The 20861-nt window shown below is 39.8% G+C and overlaps 1 protein-coding gene across 1 annotated transcript in view; it reads right to left on the bottom strand.

Annotated features, from left to right (window-relative positions):
- Positions 1-20861, bottom strand: part of BCKDHB (branched chain keto acid dehydrogenase E1 subunit beta) — a 256037-nt gene that overhangs the window by 188696 nt on the left and 46480 nt on the right. Inside the window, exons 4-6 of the mRNA XM_043889865.1 lie at positions 10721-10854; positions 10343-10498; positions 6988-7096 (exon numbers count right to left, since the gene is read on the bottom strand). Of these exons, the coding sequence (XP_043745800.1) occupies positions 6988-7096; positions 10343-10498; positions 10721-10854 (399 nt within the window). The remainder of the gene's footprint in view (positions 1-6987; positions 7097-10342; positions 10499-10720; positions 10855-20861) is intronic.

The following is a 20861-nucleotide window of genomic DNA, read 5'->3' as shown; positions in this document are numbered from 1 at the left end:
CATTTACATCAAGCTGTGAAAGGCCACGGCTTATCTTGGTAATCCAACTGGGGATATTTTCATTTTAAAAGAGAATATCTTTTCTCTATCAGGTTAGATGAGTCAGGTTACCAATTTTTATCAGCAAAGTTTATGGAAGACTGAAACACAAAGGCAGTTTGACTTACAATGAGATTAAATAGAAGGACCTAGGGGACATAGCCATTAGTCAAGTTAAGATTCAAGAAATAAAGAACTCAGGGGACTTCCCTGGTGGTCCAGTAGTTAAGACTGTGCTTTCATTGCAGGGGGTACAGGTTCAATCCCTGATCAGGGAACTAAGATTCCACAGTCCATGCAGCACAGCCAATAAATAAATAAATATAAATAATTTTTTAAAAAAAGAAAGAAGGAGCTCAGGGAAGTCTAGGGACTAACCTAAAGAATAGGAATGGCGAGGATTTTCACTCTGGGTTCCTATTTCTCTCCACCCACAGCGAACACATGTGTTTGACCTCACAGTCTTCTGCTAGAGACCATCATTTATCATTTACCAAGTGACATGGCTGGCAGTCCCAGGTCACCCCAGGCAAACTGCCCACAGAAAGTGCAGCTTCGTCTCCACACAGAAAGTCCCAGGAAAGTCAGAATAGCTGGACTGAAGCCACATACCCATTCCCTGAGATGATGGAGTTCAGCTCCTTCAGAACCAAATACAATGCACTAAAAGCAGTGCCCATGGGAAGATGTCCCACAGAAAAATAAAGGACCAATAGACACCGAAAAATTAACTACTGGGAGACAGCTGTGAGCACAAGCTAAAGCCTTGAATAACTATTATGTTCTATAACTGAACCATTTCTGAATAGGATTTAGTGATATATAGATAAAAATTCTCCATTAAGGGAAAATTCATCTTTGAGTTAGCAAGTTATATTTTTTTAGATGCTTAATACTTTAGCTTCCTAAGGAAATCTTGACCTAGTATCTTTTAAATACTTCAAGAATCACAGAGAAAATGACTCCACATTTGGGAAAATAAATGCTAGAGGGGAAAATAAGTAATAGCTGAGGCCCCCCTGAAATATTTCCTATTGTACCAATCTAGTTCTGATTACAATCAGAGTGGCAAAAACACGCCAGGGAACTTCTTTGTCAGCAAAATTCTATTAATGAACATTATCAGGAATCTCACTGATCGCTGTTCCTTAGACATATTCAGATTTCCTCATTCTCCCTTCATACTCAATATCTTTCCTATTCTCCTCTTTGCTTCTCTAGATGACCTTCTGGTAAATTTTTTTTTTTTACCTTATCTTCTAGTTTACTAATTTTTCCTTTATCTGTTTGTAATTTCTGGTTAAATCAGAAGGGATTTTTTTTCTTTCATTTTTTTATTTCTCTTTTCTAGACATTTTAGACATTTAAATTTGCTTGTCTACTATTTCTAATTTCAAGTGTCTCCTTTTTAAAATATAAAATCTACTTTTTTTTGCATTCTTTATATGATATTCTAATATCTGAAGTCTCAAAGGGGTTATCACTGTCTATTCTTGTTCCTCCTCAAAGAGACTCTATCTTCTTTTAGGGACGTTATCCGTGGGTCTATTGTGAGGCCTGACCAGACCCTGACTGACACAGCAGTATACAGAGATCTGAAGTATAATCCATCAGATGGATACAGTTTAATTTACTCAACCAACCCCAAGCCCCCTAGTAATGGACAAGTAAGGTGTTTCCAGTTCTTGTTCTTATAAATGGTGCTGTGATGAACCATTTGTACCAATGTATCATTTTCTCAGACTTGTATTAGTATACTCTGAAATAAATCCCTAGAAGTAGACAACAAGTCAAACCATATTATTTTTCCTAAAAGTTCTACCCCCTCCTTAAAATGTAGTTAACTTCTTTGGGAAACCATGCAAGCAACTGTGGCAGGGATTGGTAGTTGTCGATATCTGTCTCCCATCACTATGTAACAACAACATTCTTAGTCTTCAGCCCAGCAATCAACTACCTTGTCGGTTTCCCCGGTGGCTCAGTGGGAAAGAATCCACAGGACATGCAGGTTCGATCCCTGGGTCGGGAAGATCCCCTGGAGGAGGGCATGGCAATCCACTCCAGTGTTCTTGCCAGGAAAATCTCATGGACAGAGGAGCCTGGCAAGCTTTGCTTTTGGCCAGTGGGGTTGCAAACAGTTGGACACAACTAAGGTGACTGAGCACACACATGCAACTACACTGTCAGCCTCTCTTGCGGTGAGCTGTGGCCCTGTGATTAAGTTCTGATCAATGGGATAGGAGTAGATTTAATATGTGCAACTTCCATGTCATTCTTCAAAGAGAAGACTCCCTCTCCCCTTCCTGGTGGCTGGAATGGATCTGTGATGTTGGGAATGGAGCACCCACCTGGGACCATGTTGAAGACAACAGAGAAGCCAGACAGAAGTGCCCTGGTACCTGGATGCCTGAGGTGCCACTTCACTGCCCAGTGGAATGTTCATGTGAGGGGTTCATTTCCATCAGGCTTAAGGTCTTATTATGGGTTTTATTGTCAGCCTAATTTTTTGAAATTGGATAATTCATGAATATATCTATGTATTTAAGATATCATCCATATCCAAAATCAAGACTTACCTGTATAGATTTTATTGACATTGGCTCAGACTACTCAACAGTTAGCTTCTGTGTTCTTCTTTATACTTGACCATGTCCCATTGAGTTAAGATTGTGCTGTGCTGTGGTAAGTCACTTCATTTGTGTCCGACTCTGCAACCCTATGGACTGTAGCCCACCAGGCTCCTCTTCCCATTGGATTTTCCAGGCAAGAATACCGAGGTAAGTTGCCATGCCCTCCTCCAGGGGATCTTACTGACCCAAGGATTGGAACCTGCATCCCTTAAGTCTCCTGCACTAATAGGCAGGCACTGAAGCCCTGTGTTAAGATCACTGGATAATTAACTTAAATGAGTGATTATATAATGAACACAACTCCCAAACAACTCCCAGTTTTACAAAGAATTGTCAGAATAGTATTTGTAATATAATAATATATATCTATATTTATTACTCTATGAACTTTCCCAATGTAAACTCTTTAAAAATATTTAAATGTAAAGGCTCATATCTTTAGTCCCCTTTGTTTTAACTATTCCCAAATGTATGCTGAAAATTCAAGAAGAATGAATGTAGGGGAAAAATTCAATCTATTAAGTTAGTGCTTATGAATACTACAAGTCTTCCTATTATCACCACTTAGAAATTATCAGGCTATTCTGATCTTTCAAATAAATCTGAAGCACCTTCTTTTATCTATTAGACTCTGTCAGAACTGTCTTCCACCCAGCATGATAATCCAGATTATTGAATCAAAATAATCCATTTTGATAGCTTTTTTATATCATTCCAAACAACTTTAATTTTAGAGTTTCCTCCGCAGGTATAAAGCAGACCTGAGAATTAACTGATAGAGCTAGAGAACTTTGGGCTGCGTGCAGGCAGCAATTGAAGAATCAATGTCAGAACATTCAGAGCCCCGATTCCCCAACCAAAAAGCAGAAACCAAACTATGCTCAGCTACAAGACACAGATTTGAACCAGAGGTCGAATCTAAGATAACTATGGGTTAAAGGCATCCTGAATTCTACATAAGAACCACTGGTGATAAATAAATGGGGATAACTATTACTTCCAAACTGACAGTATACTCTGATTCTCAAAAGTTACTCATGAAGAATTGGCAAAACAAAGGAGTTTGGGTTTGGGGTAACAAATTAGTGGGAAAGTGACAAGATGTGCTTATCCAGCCTTCTTGGCCCAAAAGTCCCTATATCTGGTGATAAGGACACATTGTAACCTCCTGACACAGCGAGGGTAGTTTCACATGGAAGATTTATTTCCTGCTTTCATGGGACAATGGAGGGTCAGAGTGTCCTGGCACCTGCTGTTTTTTTAGTAACTTGAATTCAAAATAATCAATATTCCAAAGTGGTGTATTCGGGGGTGAACATATTTTGCTCTCCTTCATCCTAAATTTATGGACTTTTGAGAAGCTGATTTCTATAGACAATACTGTGGTTATGGCTTTCTCTCTTTCCAATAAAGTAAATGAAATGCAAAAAAAAAGAAAAAAGTTAGCATGAGTCAGAAGAACCTGAAAGACTGTGAAGATGGAGCAAGCTGGGCAGTCCCCAGCAGTTCTGATTCAGCAGGCCCTTGAATTGAAGCCTGACAACCTGGATTACTCAGAAGCTCCCACAAAGCTTCTGTGGCTGGCCCTGGGGATCAACCTTAATAACCACTCATATAAAGATTTATATAAAGACTCTGGTAGCTAACTCATTTCCAAGCCTACTTTCATCTATGGAGAAGTTCTCTAGCCATAAAAGAACTAACACTTCTTTAGTCTTTACCGAGACATTGGGGATCAAGGAACTTCCCTGGCGGCTCACACGGTAAAAAATCTGCCTGCAATGCAGAAGACCAGGGTTCAGTCCCTGGGTTGGGAAGATCTCCTGGAGAAGGGAACGGCAACCCACTCCAGTATTCTTGCCTAGAGAATTCATGGACAAAGGAGCCTGGTAGGCTAAAGTCCATGGGGTCACAAAGAGTCGGCCCTGACTGAGGGACTAACACACAAGATTGGGATCAAGAAAAGATTCAGTTATGAGTCCCTGAAGGAATTCCCTGGCAGTCAAGTGGTCAGGTCTCAGGGCTAGCACTGCCAAGGAATCAGGTTCAATTCCTCATCAAGGAACTAAGACCCTGCAAGTCACGGGGAGTGGACAGAAAAACCAAACCACAACACAACAACAAAAACAAGTCCCTGAAATGGCACATAATCACAGGGAAACTGAAGAAAAACTTTTGAGTCCCAATCCTCATCTGGCTCTTTCATAATTGCTCTCAGTGCCAAACCTAAAACAAATTTCTCAAGCTCATTCTCTTAGCTGGAATCCTGTAACATTAAACGTTTCCCTCACCAATCCCAATTTCAAAATCTGTAACAAAGGGAATATTTTGTAAATGTTTCTTACTCAGTCTCTATTTATTAAATACTGAAAAAAAAACCTGTATTAATTGATTAGCCTGAATTGGTTAGCCTGACAAATACAATACTCATAGAGTATTCAAATTAATTAGAAATCAAACAGCTACTCTGTATAACACTGATGTTTTCCTATTCACCTAAGATTAGAAATTGTTTTGTTAGTCACTTTTCATTCTATAATGGGATAGATAATAGTAGAGCTCTTAAAAAGTATGCAGATTCAATTTAAAGTATGCTTAAGAGCAACTGAAAATCTGACAAATTTCCAAGGGAAATATAAAATGGCAAAACCACTCTGAAAAACTCTTCAGTAGATTCTTAGAACATTCAATCTACATCTACTCTGTGGCACACCAATTCTATTCCTAGATGTTTATTTCCCCACCACCACCTCTAAAAAAGAAAGAAACATGTTCACAAAAACACTTGTGCAAGAATGTCCAGAGCAGCCTTGTACAAAATAGACAAAAACTAAAAACAATGATGGTCATTTGTTTGTCAGCAAAGAAAGGGATAAACTGTGAAATATTCATACAATGGAAATGCTACTCAGCAATAAGGAATAAAGCCCTGATACAAGTAACATTATGAATGAATCTCAAAACTATCCTGCTGAGCTAAAGAAGGCAAACACAAAAGAATATATACAGCACTGATTTGTGTATATGAAGCCCAAAACTGTGTGCAACAATCAGTGCTAAAAGCAATTAGAAAGTGGCTAAGTTTGGGATAGGGAGAAGGGATTGGCAGGGAGAAGGAATTGGCAGGGAGAAGGAATTGGCAGGGAGAAGGCAGGAAGGAGCTTCCTGGAGCCATGAAAATTTTTCAGTCTTATTTTACATAGTGGTTATGTAGACACATAAGACTGCCAAATCTATACAACTGAACACTTAATATCTTTACACCTGCATTTAAATGTACATAATTCACATCACCATAAAACAAAATGTTTCTCAGCTTAACTATTCAAGGAAAAGAATGATTTGCCAAAGCAATGTTTCTCAAATTCAAAATCAAAATACACATTAGGCAGAATAAACAGTTTGATGATCAAATGTACATTATGGCTGAAAAAGTAGCTATCATGGATTAGTGTTTACAGAATGATGATTCTGAGCTAGAAGGAGGGTGATCAAACACATCGTCTGCCTCAGATGCCCATCCCAGTGTAGACCTTATGTTACAGCTTAATTGTGGCCCCTTCACTCTCTTTCAAACTGGGGTGCTAGAGAAGACTCTTTAGAGTCCCTTGGACAGCAAGGAGACCAAAACAGTCAATCCTAATGGAAATCAACTCTGAATATTCATTTTGAAGGACCAATGCTGAAACTGAAGCTCCAATACTTTGGCCACCTGATGTGAAGAGCTGACTCACTGGAAAAGACTCTGATGCTGGGAAAGACTGAAGGCAGGAGGAGAAGGGGACAGCAGAGGACGAGATGGTTGGATGGCATCACTGACTCAATGGACATGAGTTTGAGCAAGCTCTGGGAGATGGTAAAGGACAGGGAAGCCTGGTGTGCTGCAGTCCATGAGGTCACATGACTGAGTGACTGAACAACGATTTCACTCTCAAAGGAATCCTAATTTAGATGAAGACCTATGGACACACTTTGGCTAAAAGGGCATTTATTATTTAGTACAATGAGTTCATTCACCTTTTCATTCAACTCACATCCACTTAACATCTACTGTGTAGCCAAACATAATCCCTACATTCTTGCTACCACTTCATATTGCTTCTTTGTTTCCAAAATTAAGATTTAAATAGCTAGAGGATTTCCCCTAAAGTTAACTTAAAATATACAGATGAGGACAAACTAAGTATAGAAGAAATCAGAAACTTTTTCCAAAATGGAAATACAAATCAAGCTTATTAAAGAAAAATTCTAATTTTGAGCTGTGCCAAAAAAAAATGCATAAAGATGTTTATAAATATAAAATAAAGGAAATATTTACCTGCTGCCCTGTAAAGTATTTTAGGTTCAAAAAATATACAAGGATTTTTATCCTCTATGCATGATAAAAGAAGTCCTTTGGCCTGGAAAGGGCTTCTGGGTACAACCACCTGCAAAAACAGATTATTTTTAAAGACAATTCTAGTGAAAATGTCTCCCAGTAAACTCATTCATAAGGGTCAAAATTTAAATAACCAATTGTTACTAATATAGAAATCTTATATTTTTAGACTAATTACTATTAATCATAAAATTTACATATTGTCCAAAACAATTCCATTTGTTCCACAAATATTTATTGCAAGCCCACCATATTCTGGTAATTAAGATACTGTTATTTTCTCAAGGAGCTAAACTTGCACATACATTAAAAAATAAAAGGAAACCACAAAGAGCACTCACCAAAACAAAAGAGTAAATTTATTAATATCTTCCTGTATTGACCTCCAAGTCTTTTCTGCTAATATGTTACTGCTGCTTTCAAAGGTTTGCAAGTTTCTTCCCCAGATTTAACATCTCTTATTTCCCCAGAAATAAAATCTCTTTTCCCATGATAAATCTGGCCTTCACTTCTTAAGTGGAAAAATAATCCACTGAACTTTATGATCGAGGTGATATAACGTGTAGTTACAGCAAAAGTTCCTGGTGGCTCAGACAGTTAAGAATCTGACTGCAATGCAGGAGTCCCAGGTTCAATCCCTGGGTCAGGAAGATCCCCTGGAGAATGGAATGGCAATCCACTCCAGTATTCTTGCCTGGAAAATTCCATGGACAGAGGAGCCTGGTGGGGTACAGTTCATGAGGTCAAAAGAGTCAGACACAACTGAGGGATTAACACTTTCATGTCTTTTTTTCACTTCACTGCAAAACTAAAAGCAAAGTGTGGATCCTGTACACTTCCAGCTGGAGAAAGGGCTCAGGACCTTCTTGAGATTGAGGTTGATAAGGAGGAAAGTAACAGTAAAGACAGGAGGTAGCAAGTGTGTTAACTGGGCTAAACTCACAATGTGGATTAATTCACCTACTGTTCGTAGCAATTCCATGAAGTAGCAATTATTATTTTCCCCAATTTAGAAATTAAAAGAATGAGGTCTAAGCAGGAACCAAGTAACTTGCCCAAGGTTACATCACTTGCTACATCAGGGATTTTCACCTCTTCTGACTCGTCAGGTTCTTAACTTCTACACCACTTTGGCTCAAATCACAAGCTGTTGTCCAGTTTAATCATTTTTAAACAACTGCATCCACCTAAGTGTTACACAGGAAGAGTTATCATCGAAATATAGCTGAATTTATCACAAAGACTCAAATAAGATCGCTTGAAGCAAACTGTATTTGACTTTCAAAATCGTTTTTATACAATTTTAGTGAAGGATTTTTATGTAAAAAATAAAATAGCACAAATCTCACTATTTTCTGAAAATAGACTGCTAAATGAATAGCTCATTGTAACACACCATGTCTTTATCTTATGTTCCTATTTTAGTTTTTCTTCATCGGCCTTCTTCATGTTTATTTTTAGCCCTTTGTACTATATGTATATTCTCATTTAGGATAAAACAAAAGAGAAAATGTGGAGGGGAGCAAGGTCTTAAAAATAGACATTAAACGTGAATTGATCTTCAGCTCAAGCACAAAAATAACTGTTGACTGAAATGTTTCTGGCCCAAACTACCACTTGCAGCTTGTATTGAAAAATTATGCAAACCATTACTTAATTTTACAACTTTGATCTGGTTGAAAAAAATAATAAAACATACACACACATCCACAAATGACTTCTGTTATCAAAAAACAGGCATAATCGAAACATGTAAATTATCAAGTGTGAAACAGATCACCAGCCCAGGTTGGATGCATGAGACAAGTGCCACTGGGAAGACCCAGAGGGATCGGGTGGAGAGGGAGGTGGGAGGGGGCATCGGGATGGGGAATACATGTAAATCCATGGCTGATTCATGTCAATGTATGGCAAAAACCACTACAATATTGTAAAGTAATTAGCCTCCAACTAATAAAAATAAAATAAAAACAAAAATAAGTTTAAAAAAAGAAAAACAGGCATAAAGTCCTGGGTAGACATATCTATAAGTTTCTATAATGACTCACTGGAAAGCTTTTCAGAAAATAAAAAAGAAAATATTATTAAAAATTAGGACATAAAATAAGCAAAAATATATATTTTTTTTAATCAAAAGACCTAAGATTATTCTGGAAGGCTATAAAAGAGAGAGAGGCTGCAAAATTAATGACTTGAGGAAGCATTTACCTTACCCTGGACTAGAGATTACACCAAGGTAACAAAGTTTTTTGTCACGGTATTGAAAACGTAGGAAACAGACTAAGAGCTTTACTCCTCTGACTGCGAGGTAAATATGGTCTAAGCAGTAGATTTATTAAAATTACGCCAGAATCAAATTTTAAGTGAGAAAGCTCCATTAGAAAGAAACGGAGCTTTATACACTGCTAAATTTTTAATGGATAACCAGCAAGAATTCATTGTATAGCACATGGAACTCTGTTCAATGTTATATGGCAGCATGGATGGGAGGGGAGTTTGGGGTAGAGTTGATACATGTATATCTAGAGCCAAGTCCCTTTGCCGTTCACCTGAAGCTATCAAAATATTAATTGGCTGTACCCCAATACAAAATAAAAAGCTTTTCTTAAGAAAATAGATAACCATTAAGAACCTGCTGTATATAGCACAGGGAGCTCTACTCAATTCTCTGTAATGCTCTGTACATATGGGAAAAGAATCTAAAAAAAAGAGTGGATATATGTATGTGTGTAACTAATTAACTTTGTTGTACACCTGAAACTAATAACATTGTAAAGCACCTATACTCCAAGAAAAATATTTTAAAAACACAAAAGAAAGAAAGAGACAGTGCTTTCTGCTCAAATGGAATTTGCAAGTATGGCCTTTCTATTGAACAAATTCGTGAAACGTGCCAAAGATAGACAGGAATGTATATCTTACTTTGTCATTTTCATTTTTCATGTCTTGGTAAAATATGCTATTTTGATAAATAAATATGATTTTTATTGCAAAAAAATAGAGAGCTTTGAATGAGGTTGAAGATAAACTATGTTTTCAGTCTTATTATCTGAAGTGTATGAAATCAACATCAGGGTCAAGCCAGTGTCACTTCAAGAAGAACAGTCTATAAACCTGGGCCGGGTGCTTAACCTAAAAGAAATAAAAGTTCTCTTTCTTAAAAACAATTAAATTCACATAAATTCCAAAATTTCTGATTGCTTTTCTCTAGATAAGCATATTAGTTAATATGAATAGAATGAACCAAAATGGAAACATCAAATGGAGAGCAAGCAAAGTACGTAAGTGAGAATACCTTGATTCCTGGGCAGTGGGCAAAGAAAGCTTCAGGACTCTGGGAATGATAGAGAGCCCCGTGGCCCACACAGCCCCAAGGGGACCGGATGGTGAGGCTTCCACAATTAAAAAGGTCCCCAGACCGGTAGCGATACTTGGCAGCTTCATTAACAATCTGAAAGGAAAAGAGAAAAGGGACATCTCATGATCGGTCCTTTTATTCCCATCGATTTTCTTAAGACATCTTATCTAATCTTTAAATATATGCCCATAACAAAATAGCTCAAAGGTAACAAAAAGTTCCTAAGATAGGGGGCGGGAGACTGGAAGTAAAAGTTGTAAACTTCACGGACTTGCCTTAGAGATGCTCCTTTAGGGCAAAATGCAATCTTCTCACCTGATCAAAAGCAGGGAAAATATAATCTGCAAACTGAATTTCTGCAATGGCGGTAGCACCAGTGACTGCGATTCCAATTCCAAATCCAACGATTCCTTGTTCACACAGTGGGGTATTAAAAACTCTATCTTTACCTACAAAAGACAAGAAAGTCACCTTCATATGACAAATGAGAGTAATGTGATGCATGATACAATGGAAAATTCACAGAGTTAATAACCATGAGGTAGAGGAAAACAAGCAACATGTGAATGAAACAGTAAAGAAATAGTACAGTGGTTGGTTTCAAGGTAAATATAGTAATTATATTAATCAAGTAACCTGAATGTCCTAAATTGAAAGATTGTCACACTAGGATAAAAGAAAGTAAAACCCAGATGCTTAAAAAAATAAATAAAATAAATGTAAGGAAAAGGAAAAAAAATACACACACACAATGAAAAACCTAAACCAAAAGAAATTGATGTCACTACATTAAAAGCAAACAAAGTAGACTTTAAGGGAAAAGGTACTATCAGAGATAAAGAGGGAAAATTCATACTGTTAAAGGATTCAATTCATAAGGATGACATAATTCTAAATTTATACTCATATAAGCAGCATGCATGCTCAGTCTGAGTCATGTCTGACTCTTTTCAACCCCATTAACTGTAGCCTGCCAGGCTCCTCTGTCCATGGGATCTTCCCAGCAAGAATACTGGAGTGGGATGCCACTTCCTCCTCTAGATCTTCCCAATCCAGGGATCAAACTCCAAGTCTCCTGCTTAGCATGCAGATTCTTTACTACCGAGCCACCTGGGAAGTCCCATATAACAACACAAACTGCACATAAATAGAAAAAACTAACAGAATTAAAAGGATAATTAGATAAAATTCCCAATACAGTGGGAGATGTTCACGTACAAGTCTCACTGACAGAAAAAGCACATCAAAATAAAAAGGTAAAAACTATTGAATATTTGAACATGGTTAACAAATATAACTGACGTAGAGCACCCAAGAGCTAAGAATACAAATTCTTTTCAAGTGAACACAGAATATAGACACCAATTGTCCACAGACTGAGCTATATATTCAATCAACAGCCAAAAGATTAAAATCATACAGAGTCAGTCTCAGACCGTGGTGGGATTAAGCTAGAAGCCAAAAGCAAATTTTTTAAAAGATATATGCATCGGCACCCTCATGATCACTGCTATAATATTTACAATAGCCAAGCTACGGAAGTAACTTGAGGGTCCAATGATTGATGAATGGATAAAGAAGATTTTACACATATAGATAAATAGATAGATATAGATACACAGACACACACACACATACACATACATACACAATGGAATATTACTCAGCCATAACAAAGAATGAAATCTTGCCATTCTTTGGATGAACCTAGAGGGTATTTTGCTAAGTAAAATACATCAGACAGAGAAAGAAAAACACTGTGTGATTTTATTCATATGTATAAATCTGAAGGGGAAAAAAGAAGAAAAAACAAAAACTCAGGCTGATAAGCACAGAGAACAGGGTGGTGGTTGCCAGAAGTAGGGGTGAGGGTTAATAAGAATGAGTGAAGGTGGTCAAAAGTTACAAACTTCCAGTTACAAAATAAATAAGTCATGTAATGTACAGCCTTTTCATACTGCTCATGGGATTCTGAAGGCAATAATGCTGAAGTGGTTTGCCATTCCCTTCTCCAGTGGACCATGTTTTGTCAGAACTCTCCACCATGACCCGTCCATCTTAGGTGGTCCTACAAAGCATGGCTCATAGTTTCACTGAGTTAGGCAAGGCTGTGATCCATGTGATCACTTTGGTTGGTTTTCTGTGATTGATGCTTTTGAACTGTGGTGTTGGAGAAGACTCTTGAGAGTCCCTTGGACAGCAAGGAGATCAAACCAGTCAATCCTAAAGGTAAACAATCCTGAATATTCATTGGAAGGACTGATGATGAAGCTGAAGTTCCAATACTTTGGGCCACCTGATGCAAAGAGCCAACTCATTAGAAAAGATCCTAATGCTGGGAAAGATTTAAGGCAAGAGGAGAAGGGGACAACAGAGGACAATGCCTCAAAAAAATTTTAAGCCTAAAAAAAAGCATTAAATACATGACTAAATATCCCATGTCCCAGAGAAGACATTATAATGGAAACCAAAAAGTATTTTGAACTGAATGATGAAAAAACTATGCATTAGTACTTATTGGAGAAGGAAATGGCAACCCACTCCAGTACTCTTGCCTGGAAAATCCCATGGATGGAGGGGTGTGGTAGGCTACAGCCCATGGGGTTGCAGAGTCGGACACGACTGAGCAACTTCACATTCACTTTCACTTAGTACTTACTAAAATTCCAATCTCGGTCATGGCAGAATAGTTTTCTTCACACTAACACTCCCACATCAAATGATTACAAATCTGGAGAGAATATAACCAACAACTACTTAAAGGCACAGAAGAACCAAAAAGCAGGCCTGAACAGAAGAAGAATTGACCCTTGAAGGAAAGGAAATGCGGGCGGGACGGGCTCCCCTGGGAGACCTCCCCAGGCTATATGACTTGGGACAGCTAAGACGAAGACACACAGACTCAGTACTATTTTTTTTTTCATATTTATTTATTTGGCTGTGCCAGGTCTTAGTTGCAGCACACAAGATCTTTGATCTTCATTTCAGGATGCAGGCTCTTAGTTGCAGTATGTGGGATCTAGTTCCATGACCAGGGATTGAGCCCTGGCCCCCTGCATTGGAAGCTCTGATTTCTATTGATCTGCAGGATACATTATCTGCATCATACAACTCAATTGTCACCTGAAATTTCACCACCTCTTGGCCAGGATCAGGATTTTCGTGAAAAATTCTCATTTCAGAGAGCTAGTCAGACACAAGCAATGGCCTAGCCGATGATCTAGCCAGACATAAGCAATGGCCTCGCCAACAATCTAGCCAGGGGACCAAAAGCCTAGGATTCATGTTTCATGAATCTAGGATTGATCAGGATTCATGTTTCATGTCCATAACCCAAGGATACCCATTCCTCTTGGTGCACAGAACTCACTTTCAGTTCAATCATTCCTTTGACAGTGAACCACACAGAGGGGAAGTGTTGGGAAACACCCAGTAGACACATCCTACAGTTTGTACCCTCAAAGCAGCTGCAGAAACTTACAGTATGATTCATACTTATTGGGATCTGGGACTATCTGCTAAAATCATGATCTCCATCCTTCATCAGTTCTCCATCTGACTGCAAGTAGCTTGGTAACTGCTGAAGAGCTAGGCTTCCATCGACCAACTGCAATTCATTAATTGAAAAAGAACACAGAGTCTAGCTGCCAAGTGCAGAATCCTGAACCCTGACATACTGGGAGCACCATCACCAGATGAGCAGGGTTCCTATCTATTCTCTGCTGCTTCAAGCACCCAGATTCAGATATTTTTCATCTCAATTAGTATAGCCCTTTTTACTGCTAGAAGGCAAAAGCTGAGTTTCCTACAGCTCTTACTTCAAAATGGTTTGAGGAAACTGTTTAATAACTCTCTCCAACAACTTCCTATGATCTAACAGAAACTGCTTCAACAAGAACTAAGTCTTAAAAATCTGTTTTGAGAAAAAAAAATCTGTTTTGAAAAGAAAAGAAAAATATAAATTTTTTAAAAATCTGTTTCTATTATCTCCCAAAGAGGTCATGATGGAGGGTAAGAGCATAAATAAAATGCACAGTACTGGTAACTTCCTTAGAATGCAGTTCAGTTCAGTTCAGTTGCTCAGTCGTGTCCGACTCTTTGCGACCCCATGAATCACAGCACGCCAGGCCTCCCTGTCCATCACCAGCTCCCAGAGCCTGCCCAAACCCATGTCCATTGAGTCGGTGATGCCATCCAACCATCTCACCCTCTGTCGTCCCCTTCTCCTCCTGCCCCCAATCCCTCCCAGCATCAGGGTCTTTTCCAATGAGCCAACTCTTTGCATGAGGTGGCCAAAGCATTGGAGTTTCAGCTTCAGCATAACCTAACATGAAGTTCGTACACATCATATGGGTGAATTGATGCATAGAGGGATCGCACTCTCAGTCAAGCCTGTTCTGGGTTTAAGTGCCATCACCACAAATTACTACACTTTCTAAGCCTCAGTTCCACTATCTACAACAAGTTGCTCACAATACTGAAAAGATTAAAACAATTCACACACTTGTTCAAATGTTTATAAAGTACCTAATATTGTCTAGACTCTATTCTCGACACAGAGGACACAGCAACAAACAAAACCAAAAAAAAAAAAAAAATCCTATCCTCCTGGAACTTACTAGTCAGGAGAAACAGACAATAAAAACAAAATAAATGACAAAGGACTTCCGTGGTAGTCCAATGGTTAAGAATCCACCTGCCAATGCAGGGGACACGGGTTCGATTCCAGATCCAGGAAGATTCCACACGCCATGGGGCAGCTAAGCTCGTGCACCACAACTACTCAACCTTCATGTTCTACAGCCTGTGCTCCACAAGAAAAACCACTGCGATAACCCTATATGCAAGGCAGAAAAAGAGACACAGATGTATAGGACAGACTTTTGGACTCTGTGGGAGAAGGCAAGGGTGGGATGATCTGAGAGAATAGCATTGAAACATGTATATTATCAAGTGTGAAACAGATCTGCAGCCCAGGTTGGATGCATGAGACAAGTGCTCAGGGCTGGTGCAATGGGCAGACCCAGAGGGATGGGATGGGGAGGGAGGCAGGAGGGGGGATTGGGATGGGGAACACATGTAAATCCATGGCTGATTCACGTCAATGTATGGCAAAACCCACTACAATATTGTAAAGTAATTAGCCTCCAACTAATAAAAATAAATGAAAAAAAAAAAAAAAAAGAATCCACCTGCCAATGCAGGGGACATGGGTTCAATTCCCGATCCAGGAAGATCCCACACGCCATGGGGCAGCTAAGCTCGTGCACCACAACTACTCAACCTTCATGTTCTAGAGCCTGTGCTCCACAAGAAAAACCACTGTGATGAGATGCCCCTGCACTACAACTACAAAGTAGCCCATGACTCATGGCAACGAGAGAGCCCACATGTATCAATGAAGACTCAGCACAGCCAAAAATAAATAAATAAATAAATTTAATTAACCAAAATAAATAAATGGGTAAAATACATAGTGCATGAGAGAATGACAAGAGCTAGAGAGAACAGGAAAGCACGGAGCGTTTAGGGGTGAGGACGCGAGACTCCAGTGGTCTTAGCCAGGAAGATCAGGGAGGCACCACTGTCTGATGACATTTAAAGGAAGGGCTGAAGAAAGTGAGGAAACGTACTGTGCATACATCCCAGGACATAAATGTTCTGAACAGAGGGATCCATGAGTGCAGAGGTCCTGGGGTATGAACCTGTTCAGCATATTAGAGGCAAGTTATCAAGTCCAGAGGGCCTGGTGTGGAGTAACAGAAATTGTGGGAAGACATGAAGTTGAAGAGTGAAGGGGATGGGGCTGGGGAGGTGGGAGAAGTCAGACAGGGCCTTGTTGGGGGGAGGTCACTGTAAACATTCTGACTTTGCCTGTGAGAATGAGTCAGTAAGCACATGAGCAAGAAGGGAAGTCAGGGAGCAAAGTCACCCCATCCTCCAAATCGCATTCCAGCAGGAGCCCTCCGGCTGGTCCTTGGTGATCAGCCTGTAAATAGGCAGATATGGACCCAGCAAGACTGGTAACACGAGGCTGCAATCACCCCAGCAAGAGATGATGACACAGAAGAGCAGCAAAGGTGTGCATCCAGATAGACAGCCTAAAGATAGTGTCAGAAGGAGGTACTGAGGAAACGGGTGTGAAGCCTGAGTCAGAGAAGTGCTCAGGATTTAGAGGCTTTTTGACTCAGATAGCCGGAGGACAGTTACCACCTCTCAAGGAAGGGAAATTATGAAGCAGGAGGTGAGAGATCAGCAGCCCCGCTGTGGAGATGTTATGTCTGAGCTGTGCCTTCAGACACAGAGGGAATGCGGTTCATTGGACTGTTAGGTGAGTTGGAAGTCATCAGCATGAAGATTAAAAAACATGGGACTGGATGGGACTCCCAGGTACATCTAAATGGGTACATAGAGAGGAGAAACCCAGTGCTAAAAAGACAAGGTCTGAAGACTTCCCTGATGGCCCAGTGGCTAAGAATTCACCTTGCAATGCAAGGGACACAGGTTGGATCCCTGGTTGGGAAGCTAAGACCCCACATGCCCACGTACAGCGGTACTGAAGCCTGAGTACTCGAGAGCCTGTGCCGCCACAACTAGAAAGTCCATGTGCCGCCAACTAAAGAGTCCACGTGACGCAACTAGAGAGTCCACGTGACGCAACTAGAGAGTCCGCGTGACGCAACTAAAGAGTCCACGTGACGCAACTAGAGCGTCCACACACCGCAACTAAAGAGTCCACGCGCCGCAACTAGAGAGTCCGCGTGACGCAACTAAAGAGTCCGCGTGACGCAACTAAACAGTCCAGTGCCACAACTAAAGAGTCCACGTGACACAACTAAAGAGTCCACGTGACGCAACTAAAGAGTCCAGGCGCTGCAACTAAAGTCCACGTGATGCAACAAAGGTCCCACTTGCCTCAACTGAACGCCGACACAGCCAATTAATCAATTCATTTTTAAAAGGCAAGATGTGAAAAATAACTAGCAACCTTGGCAAGGAAAAAACAGCCAGAATTTGGAGGCAAACTAGCAGAACGTGCTGGCCTAGAAGTCAGACGAAGTGATCCTAAGAGACTGCAGTGACCTGAGCCAAGTGCTGTCAGCTGAAAAGTAAAATAGAGAGCCAACAGGAATTGCTGTATGGTGCAGGAAACTCAAACAGGGGCTCTGTATCAACCAACCTAGATGAGTCGGGTGGGGAGGGGGATGGGAGGGAGGTTCAAAAGGGAGGGGATGTATGTATTCCTACAGCTGATTCAGGTTGAGGTTTGACCAAAAACAGCAAAATTCTGTAAAGCAATTATACTTCAATAAAAAATAAATTGGTTAAAAAAAAGTGAGATGAGGGCTGACCATTTTCTAACTGGTGACCCGGATATAACAGGTGGGAGAAAGGGAGAAAACAAAGGCCTAATTCAAGGGGGACCGGAGAACAGAAATTGGAGACAAGGAATAATAACAATTGTACTTGGAGAAATTCTGCTGTGGAGGAAAGAAGAGAAAATGAGCAACAGCTAGCTGGAGAAGAATATGGAATCAGTAGAGGGATTAAGATGGAAGAAACAGAAGGATATTTGCAGGCTGGTAGAAATGATGAGGGGGCGGGGGGACTGATGACTGAGAAAACTAAGGACATGGAGAGAAGGAAGAATGAGTGGAACCATGTGTTTGAGATGGTGACCGAGGAGGAAGGGGTCTCGTGTGCCGAGTGACAGGAGCCCTTATGTGCATTCAGAGGGAAAGCACGTGTGAGCACTGATGCTGGAACACAGAGAGATGCAGTGGAGAGTTTGCTGAAGTTCTCCATTCGCTCCATCTATCTTAGTAAAATGTAAATTAGACTATTAGCTAAGAGAAGGATGGGGGAGCCTGGTGGGCTACAGCCCATGGGGTCTCAAAGACACGACTGAGCAACTAACATACACACACACACACACACACACACACACACAGATGGGGGAGGCAGTGGTTTTTTGTTTTTTTGTTTTTTGTCACACTGTGGCATGCAGGATCTTAGTTCCCAGATCATGGCTCAAATCCGTGCCTCCTGTGGTGGAAGTGTGGAATCCTAACCACTGGACCACTAGGGAATTCTGGGGAGGCAGTGTTGAGAGAAAAGCATATGAAATAGTCATACGGGAACATGTAGCCTGGGTGGGCCCTGAAGGTCACCAGTATTGAGCTGAAAGTGAGTTCACTTGACAAGATATGTTTTGCTCCAACAATATTCAGCTCAGGATTGAGGATATAGACAAAGATGGATTTAACCAGCATTGAATTTTGCCAAGCAAATCGTGGCATGGAATTTAAAGTGGGTATAAAGGGAAGAAAGGTCATCAGGGGAGTGAGAGTCAGTGATGGGGTGGCAGGATTCATGACTTCAAGGATCAAGACAGTCAAAGGGTTGTCAGAGTGGAGGCATGAGAGGCAGTGAGCTGGGGAGATTCGAGGTGGAGGTCAGAGTTGAGAAGGTTTCAAATTGAGAGGATGGAGGGACTAGGAATGACAGTCTGGGGTAGGTAGACCATACCTGGGGGGTAGACCATAAAAGTGAAAAGCTAAGGTAGGATGGAACACAAGATCCCTAGAGCAAAAGATAAACAATCAAGAAGAGCATCCAGGTGGATACTGACAGGAGTGCTGGTGAGGCTGGCGGTGAGCCACGCTAGGAACAGAGAGGACTGGCCCGGAGTCAGCAGGCAACAAGGAAGGACAGCATTAGCACTTGACCGTCAATACATTATTGAATTATTTACTGCAAACATTCAATAAATGTTTATTTTGAAAGACTAAATTAGATAATAAGAGTTAAGCTTCTTTGGATTTAGAATTCAACTCTAGGGACTTCCCTGATAGTCCAGTGGTTAAGACTTCACCTTTCAATGCAGAGGATATGGGTTCAATCGCTGATCGGGGAACTAAGATCCCACATGCTTTGAGGCCAAAAAACCAAAACATAAAACAGAATCAATATTATAACAAAGTCAATGAAGACTTTAAAAATAGTTCACATCCATAAAAAAAAAAACTTAAGAAAAAAAAAATCAATTCTATATAAATGTTTCTTTACTTTCTGAGATAACCAAACTCAACTTTTTGCTATTTGGAACCAAACTTCTGGAATTCAGTACATTTAAGTAGTGATTATATATACGCATTAAGGATGTGATTACATAATCTCACAGAGACCACAGCCTTTAGGCCAGGTGGTACAAAAACTGGATATTCCTGAAACACATGACAATTTAAAACATTCAACCAAGTGATAAATAAAATCTAAAATCAGCTGCAATTCCTATGTTTCAAAGGCAGCTAAAGGCTATAAGGACAAATCTATTTCTAAGGCTCCAAGAGTGTTGTAAGAGGGACTCATACAAAGTACTGTAAACAAACTCAACTAATGTTTATTTAGGGGGTTAGTGGCTGTGAGTTCACATGAAGGAAAAACGTATGCCTACTCTGAAAGCTCTTCAATGCCCAAGAGCCTTGAACTGAGTCAGAAAAGAATAATTAACATCCAAATTACTTCTTACTGAACTTAAGATAATTAAGATTAATATTTCAGGTAAACTTATGGTTACTGATAATACAGTAACAGGAAAAGAAGATAATCATTTGCAGCAACATGGATGGAACTAGAGGTTATCATACTAAGTGATGGAAGTCAGAAAGAGAAAGACAAATATGACATCACTTATATGTGGAATCTAAAAAGCAACACAAATGAACTTATCTACGAAACAGAAACAGACTCACAGACATAGAAAATAGACTTGTTGTTCCCGGGGTTGGTGGGGGCGGGCATGGGGAGCGGGTAGGAATGGATTGGGAGTTTGGGATTAGCAGATGCAAACTATTATATATAGGATGGATAAAACAAGGTCCTACTGTATAGCACAGGGAACGATATTCAATATCCTATGATAAACCATGATGGAAAAGAATATGAAAAAGAATATATATCTATATGTATAACTAAATCACTCTGCAGTACACCAAAAACTAATGCAACATTATAAGTCAACTATACTTCAATAAAAAATAAATTTTAAAAATTAAAAAATGAAGAAAAGATATTCATACAGCATACCATTTTCTTATATTTTGCTACCTTTGCTTAAGTTCTAGGCTAATATCTTTGTGTAGCTCCATGATCCCCTGAGTCTATGAAAATGTGAAGAATGCTTAAGTACAGATGGTTGACCATTTAAATAAATGACTTCAACTTCTCATTTGTTGAAGACTAAGTATAAAGTCATACCACCACTTTCTAACTTTTCTTTTTTGTAAAGGGAATGTGATTAAGAAGTTGGACATCTCCGGCAGCATACTCTCTGTTGAAGTTATCATCCACTAAATGACTCCAAACATCAAAACAACAGCAGCTGACTTCTCTGTCCAAAGAATCACAAGTGGGCAAACCGAGTCCACCAGTGAACCCCGTCCCCTGTGACAAC

The sequence above is a fragment of the Cervus elaphus genome, chromosome 28, assembly GCF_910594005.1.
Source record: "Cervus elaphus chromosome 28, mCerEla1.1, whole genome shotgun sequence".
In the NCBI taxonomy this organism is placed as follows: Eukaryota; Metazoa; Chordata; class Mammalia; order Artiodactyla; family Cervidae; genus Cervus; species Cervus elaphus.
Note: the sequence above shows the minus strand (reverse complement) of the source record. Positions and strands in the feature narration are given on the sequence as shown.